This window comes from Stomoxys calcitrans, chromosome 5, assembly GCF_963082655.1.
Source record: "Stomoxys calcitrans chromosome 5, idStoCalc2.1, whole genome shotgun sequence".
Lineage (NCBI taxonomy): Eukaryota > Metazoa > Arthropoda > Insecta > Diptera > Muscidae > Stomoxys > Stomoxys calcitrans.
Window position 1 is genome coordinate 95,094,524 of NC_081556.1, and position 7,638 is coordinate 95,102,161.

Sequence of the window (7,638 nt, forward strand, 5' to 3'; positions counted from 1 at the left end):
TAATGTAATATCTTCCATCCCTAAAATATGTGCAGAATAAAGGATTCGTGGATATAGTAAAATAAAAGATATAGTAAAATAATAAAATAATTGGATAACTTTGTTTTTCTTAAAAAAATTACCATTTTAAAAAATGTATTGAAGGGGTGCTGGGGATTTGGCCGATACTATACATATATGTATATATTAGTCGTCAAAGTTGAAAATTGTTCTTGAATCGGGGTAATCGACAGAATCAAGCGGACGAAAGGTAGAACACAACACACTGCGACCACAACATTCCGAGCACCACTTGTACAACAATGCTATTTGCGCTCCCAGTTCTATGCTGCTTCAGAAGACGCTGGTGAGTGAGCTGTTTCGCCATAAATGGGGGAGTTTTGTCTCTGGTTCATTGCTAGTAGGCGATCCTGGAGTTGGCAAATCTAACACAATGTAAATGTGTTCCTAGATCTCTCTAAAGGGTAAATCGTTACGTTTTGCTGCAGAATTTAAACTAACTGAATTTTCCAATTTGTGTAGGCTAAACTCGTTCGTACCCGGCAGCAACTATGTAGTGGAAGTTGTCTGTTTATAAGAATCTAGAAACAATCACTATTCCATTGATCATATTGATCGCCAAAAAACATAAATGGAGTCATTACAAATACAGTCCACCAGGTTGGCGTACCCCTTAATGCTTTCTTCATTTTTTACACCCACTTCTGTCATTGCATCGGCAAATTCTATGCGTCAATCCAAGATGTTATTTTTAACGGATATATTTTTGATTTTGGACAAACCCAAGATAGATATGAATAACTCGCTCCACTCCAGGCGTAGACTGCACGGCCATGACATGCACAAGAACCAGACTCGAGGAGGCCTGTGGAACAAGCATTACGAGCTGCTTTAACCAGATTGAGATTTTTGTTATCAGGACAATCCTATGGTAGTTTTTAACCATGTACTGTGAGTGAGCCATTCCTCAATTAAAGATTTCCAGATGGTGAGTCATTCCTCACCATGGGATCAAATTGGTATCCTTGTTTTCTATTCAATGTAGCGACATGGCGTGGTGGCCTGGGGTAGATACAGCCATCTTTGGACATTGGAGTATTGTTGTATAGGACCAAAATAGTGTATTTTTCATATAATTATCCCCTCATATAAAATATTCACTCTCATTAACAAACTGATAGTTGCGCCAAGTTGTTGCATTCCCTTTAATTGTATAAATAAAAACCGAAAAACCATGTAAACTCCCCATTACAATGACCACGCATCTTGATGTACCGTGTGAAGTCCCCATTACAATGACCACGCATCATGATGTGCCATATGTTCGACTTTTAGAGCCCTAGTAGTGCACTAGGTCCATAATTCTGGCCAAGGGCCTTGGTTCTAACCAAATTTCATGAAATGAAATTAGTAGTTAATTTACAATTTTAATTTAGTGGAATAGTAGAATTATGTTAACTGTTGTTCAGAGTTTTTTCATTGTTTGTATATTTAGTTCAAGTTTTACTCTAGTGTTAAGCTCAAATGGAGATCGCACCTCTTTTTTCAACAATTGCCTACGGAACTGTGAAAGGCAAAATTGTTCTGCAGGTTGTTGTTTTCATGTTTTTTTCTTTAATTTTCTTTTTTTTCAAAGAAAATATGAATCCTATTTCTATTAGATGGCTTGGAAATACAGGAGCAAGCTGTTAAATATTATCAACAGACAGTTTTTGATAAACTAATGCAGTGGACTTGTAGTGATGAGTGCCAGTATGGATGTATGTGGCGAACCGTTGAAGCATTCCAGGACAGAAATTGGCAAAGTAATTAGAAAAATGTTAATTTGTTCTACATTTCTTACAAATTATTAAATTTTCTTTTGTTTCAGTCCCTCAATTTTACGGCAAAGTATGACAATCTGAGAAAAAATTTTAATCTTTTAGTTACCAAAGTTAATTCTCTTTTTATAGTGGCCTTTTGTACGTTTTCTTGGCCTACAAGAGCCTGCCTCGGTTTTGTTTTCACTGTTCAACTTATTAGCTCATGTAAGAAATTTAAGAAAATTCCGAAGAGAAGTACGACCAGACAGCCCTTGCTATAAAATATGGCATTTGTTTTCAGCGGTAAGTATAGAAACAGAACACTTGTGTACTCTATCCAAGACATCTTGAGAGGCTGTACAAGACACCTTGTGTGACTTGAATCTCATACACATGTATATACACGGTGACCATTGGGCTAAAACTTGAATGGGACACCAATCCTTGATATGAGAGTTGTGTCTCTGATGTTCTTTAGCAGTTTTGTTTTGTGGGAAACTTTGCATTGACGACCATACCAATAATTCGCGATATAACGTTTTAGTTTTAGCAGTAAGACTTATTGGCGAATTCCTCAAAAGGTGTGGCATGGTTGACCTGCTAAAATCCTTTGAAAGGTCAAGAGCAACTAGGGCCGTTGTTGTTGTAACCACATTTGTATGTGGAGCAAATGCCTGCACAAAACCATTAATTGGTGACTGTTTTTGCTGAACTCGTGAACGCTGAACCTACATGATGTTGTATTTCAAGACTACTTAAGAGCGAGACACTTAAGATAGAGTAAAACGAACAAGTTACTGTTGAGTAGATAATTTGAAAAACGACCACCATTCAGTGCTTGGAAATATATTTATCTTGAATTCATCGCCGCTACAGTGAGATATGAGAAATTACTCTTTGTATATGAAAGCGTATCGCTGTCATTTTCAATAGATGAATTGTTCACACAAATCGTTTGCAAACTGTTTGTTTAACAATGCTTTCACAGATCAACCACGTTGCCTTCGTACGAATTCGTACTACGAAAGCAGACGACAAGAAAAATACTTTACTGAATCAAAATGTTCCCGAATACGTGCAATGTATAACGTGCACTTACTGAAATGCGAATCAATCTTTTTTCTGAAGGGCACGATAGGTGAGCAAACTTGTTCCGGTCCATTCGACCGTTCACCGCGGGCACCATGGTTATTTAAAGGTCTTAATAACTCGCCTTGTCATAACGAGTATCACAGGCACTCAGTATTTAAGCAAGAGCCGATACAGTGCGGCCTCTCACCGAAACTCCCTATTCGATACCGCTGATTGTGCGCGACTGCAATCGGAGCTACTCCGTGTATGGAGTATCCCACCTTCCGCAACGTGTGGACGCGCTGGGAAGCTCCCAGCCGAGCTTCCTGTGATAACATGGGATACAAATCGTAGTTTCGACCAAGTGATGCTCGTAGCCATCCCGTACCGGGCTAGGACCGTCTAATGCCACAGTGCCCTGTTTCAGCCCTTGATTAATTGTGCTGTGGTGACGTACAAAACAGTCTTCATAAAATTTACAAAATCAGCACATATTATAATGAAACAATTGAGACGCTAAGAAATTTATTTTGAGATATGTCTGTTCTCTAAAAACCTTGAATGGAACATTTGAAATCGAGAACTACAAGTTTTAGTTGTAGCAATTCGTGCCCATCACCTTCGACCACTTGGCGTTGCAGATGATTTTTCGGTAACTTTGATCTCGGATGTGACGAAAGGCTATCCTTTTTGCTCATATACGTAATGTGCTTAAAATTGTTCTAGTACCAAACGTATATGTCCGTAAATTTATATAGTCTAGACCAAATCTACCAAACCGCGGTACCTTAGGTTAGGTTGAAGGGCAACCTCAGCTGCTGTACTCTTCACTCGGAGACCTTATGTCTATTGTGTTCGTCCTAGGTCACGCCTCACTCGAGCGTTGTCAGCAATTCATCCCAGGCTAGTTCGTCGGCCGCACCATTCCCTTGATGGCCCAGAAGCCAGCAGAGCCTGCCAACCTTTTCCATGCTCCTAGACACTTCCTGCATCTTCTAACCAATTTCAACCCTACATGGGACAATGACAGAGATTTCAATCCCATGGCAGCCAGTTGTACGTACCGGATTGTATACAGCTGCCGCCTCAGTGTACAACATTACTACAACAACAACATAACAGTTTATCGGGCAGTGGCTTCCAGATTGCAATGTCTACAGAGTCTTCAAGATCGTAAAGTGCTACGCTTCAAAGAAGCTATACCCGTCCAGAAGCCATATTTTTCCCTAATACCAAGGAACTCATTGTAGATTACCGCCCCGGTGCGGTTTTGCAGCTTTAATCCAACCATGTATACAGAAGGTCCTGGGAAAGACCGTTTCCGCAAAGATAACGTACAGCCCGTCAACGTGGAAGAACTTTCTTATACACAATCTGAGATGCCTGCTGCCAATCCGCATTTCGGGTCCATAGTTCGAGGAATGCTAGGTGACCGACTACCTCAGTCTAAGGTCGATTTTAGTCGCCGCTCATCCACGTTCAAATGCTGTATGATTTGTGACGCATGGAAAAAATTATGTTTCGCTTCATGGTAAAATATTTGTTTAACCTTGACTCGTGAGTCGTGATTGTCTCGTGAGTATTTCGTCAATGCCACTTGAGTCGTGAATGTCTCGTGATTTTCTCATAAGTCGTGAGTGAGTAAAATTTTTGTTTTGTGAGCGTGCGTGAACGTGAGTCGACATAAAAAAGTCGTGAATGACATTTTTTTCTCGTGAGCGTGCGTGAGTGGAAAATCACTCACGCAACTCTACTCTCAACTCGCGAAAAAATCATGACAATGTCTTCTCCTTTAACTTTCAACATATGTGCCGTGTATGGTCTGAATCGGCCTAAAACCGGATATAGCTCCCATATTTTTTGATCTAGAGACGAAGCCTATTGAATATAAAAAAATCGGTTCAGATTTGAATATAGCTCCCATATATATGTTCGTCCGATTTGCAGTAATAGTGCAATAAAATGATCATTTGTTAACCGATTTTCTCGAAATTTGGCAGGAAGGATTTTCTAAGGACTCTTGACATTACAAGCGAATTTCATAGAAATCGGTTCAGATATAGATATAGCTGTCGTATACGTATAACGCCCGATTTTCACTTCTAGAGCTACGGCAAGAGCATTTTTTGCCCAATCTTGCCAAAAATTAGCACAACGCTTCTCTCGACCAGTACCACATTATCAAATTTTGGGTAATTTGCAATAATGTTGTTTGTGAAACATAGGTATTACAATTTGAATATATTTGCTTCAAATGTGATACGGATTGTTTAATAACCCATCTGTCAACAACAACATTTGGCGAGGTTTATCAAAATAGGTTCCGAATTAGACATAGCTCCCACTTTATAGGGTTGGTGTAGGGTATTATAAAGTCGGCACCGCCTGACTTTTGCCCTTCCATGCTGTTTACGCCCGGCACGGGATAACTATGAGCATCACATAGGCTAGAACTTTGAGCTCCAATCTTTGTGGTGTTCTTCGTTATCGAGAGAATCTTAGCTGGGAGGTACCGTGCGGGTCCATATACGAAGTAGCTGCAACTGCAGTCGCGGACAATCAGCGTTATTGAGTAGAGAGTCTCAGAGAGAGGCCAGGTAAGTACCAGCTCTTGCTTAAATACTGAGTGCCCATTATGCCAATACGACAAGGCGAGATATTGGCGCCTTTAAATAACCAAAGGCCATCCCGCGGCGAACGGTCTCATAGACCCGAAATAGCTTGATCACCTGAAGAGCTTGACGAGTGCCGCCACCTCCACATGCAAATGTGGCTACGACGACAACAACAACAAGCATATTTTTAATAGAAAATTTTATATTTTTCTTGTCCTGCAGGTAGCCATTAATGCTTGGATATGGTCAATTGTTTTCCATGCTCGAGATAATCCTTTAACTGAGTTACTTGATTATTCATTTGCATATTCTATGGTCCTAATGACGCTATACTGTATGGTTATGAGGTATATAACTCTATAACATTGCCAACAATTCGATCTATCGATAATTATGTTCATATCTCTTCCTTTTTCTTTATTGTAGAATGTTGCATAAATATTCATGGCTTCTTAAAGCTTTTATATCTTTGGCATTTTTATCTTATTTTATTAATTACTTTGTCTATATAACGGTGGGACGTTTTAGTTATTCCTTAAACATGACAACAAATCTTGTAACGGGTAAGTTCTTCCATCTTACTAAATTTGCTTAAATTAGTTTCAGCATTAAGTTTGCTTTCATTTTTAGGCGCTTTAAGTGCCCTCGGTTGGTTCCTATGGTCGTTTCGGGTGCGCAAACAAAGGCCGTACTATCGGAAAATCTTGGGCTTCTATTTGCTTTTAGGCATGAGCATGAGCTTAGAGCTTTTAGATTTTCCGCCAATATTTTGGATTTTGGACGCACATGCTTTGTGGCATTTATCAACTACATTCATTATGAATCCTTTATACAGTTTTGCCATCGATGATTGTAGACTTTTGCGTACGGAAAAGTATTATGAATCAGTTGGTTATGACAAAGAGATCTGATAAATTAGTGCTAAGAAGAAAAGAGCTTTTTTTTCCTATATAATTACTAGTCAAAATAAACATTTTATCGCAAAATTTTTTCTTCAATCACATATGTATGTATTTGCATATGTGTTTATATGTGTACCTTATGACCAATGTGTTTATTTTTCATTAGTTTGCTATTAAGAATTTTAAAATAAAAAGCGTTTTACAATTTCAACACTTAAGAAATTAAATAGATGGCATTACTTCGTGGTCTGATGAAAGGCATTCAGTTAATTGGAAAGGATTTTTTTTAAGTTATTTACAAACCCTGGTTTAGCTGTATGTCCATGGTGGCATGGGGCGGATTAACATCGGCACCCTATTACAAGATGATCACAAACACCGATTTAAACAACTATTTATTGCAAGAACATTTTTAACCTAAAAGGTATTTATAAATGCAACTCTCAGTTTCTGTTGTTGCAAATTTCATACAAGGGACACTGTCATTAATTGGTTCCTATTATTGAGTTCGCATTGTACTTACACGTTAAAGTAAATACCCCTCAATTTCGAATTTTTTCTCGATATTTTCCTTCAAAAAACTAATATCTAGAGTTTTCAAGGTTGAAGTGCGTGTAAACACCATCCTGATTCATGCATTCTGAACGCAATTTTCTGCAAAACCTTGGATTTTACCGTATGCTAACTTGGAACCTACGTCGATGCAATCCAAACGCTCACATGTAATGAAGGCCGTTAATTGGAATGCCTGCTTTTTAATTAAAAACTAATTTTAGTTAAGCATAACATTTAATATGCAGAATCCATCTAGTATTTTGAAAAAGTGCCAGTAATAGTTTCTGCCTTCTTATTAACATAAAATGCTTATGGAACGCTCTATTACTAAGATTTATTATGCAATGACATCCAACAATAGCTGGCCAGTGGCCACCAAGTGGATAAGATTAGCATGCCATCTGGGCAAACAGTACGTGAAATGCAGCTGCTGCATGTATTCCCGGAGGGGTCAGATAGACCGACACAATTGGCGATTATGACACTTGTAACTCTCTCCTGTCTACTCTGGCATCGCATCTCCCAACGTAGTCAGTATGGCCTGACTCCCATATAGAAATCAAGCAAGAGCTTGAAAGGAAATGCATTTCACAGACCCCGACCGATAATGGAAGCGGTTTTGGCAAACCGATCAGAATCTTGGCCCGAGGTTCTTCTCAATCATGACAAGGACCAGAAGCGTACGGAGCAGGC

General features: G+C 39.0%; 1 protein-coding gene across 1 annotated transcript; it reads left to right on the top strand.

Moving 5' to 3' along the window:
• Nucleotides 1-1,345: 1,345 nt before the first annotated feature.
• LOC106091744 (post-GPI attachment to proteins factor 3) lies at nt 1,346-6,617 on the top strand. Its single transcript, XM_013258382.2, has 7 exons — nt 1,346-1,590; nt 1,662-1,805; nt 1,871-1,890; nt 1,953-2,105; nt 5,711-5,835; nt 5,915-6,051; nt 6,119-6,617. The coding sequence occupies exons 1-7, from the start codon at nt 1,452-1,454 to the stop codon at nt 6,397-6,399; spliced, it is 999 nt and encodes a 332-aa protein (XP_013113836.1). The 5' UTR covers nt 1,346-1,451; the 3' UTR covers nt 6,400-6,617.
• Nucleotides 6,618-7,638: the final 1,021 nt, after the last annotated feature.

Coding starts and splice junctions, on each gene's coding strand:
- LOC106091744 (XM_013258382.2), top strand. CDS start 1,452: ATGTTAACTGTTGTTCAGAGTTTTTTCATTGTTTGTATATTTAGTTCA. Junction 1,806..1,870: donor CCAGGACAGAAATTGGCAAA/GTAATTAGAAAA, acceptor CTTTTGTTTCAG/TCCCTCAATTTTACGGCAAA. Junction 6,052..6,118: donor GACAACAAATCTTGTAACGG/GTAAGTTCTTCC, acceptor TTTCATTTTTAG/GCGCTTTAAGTGCCCTCGGT.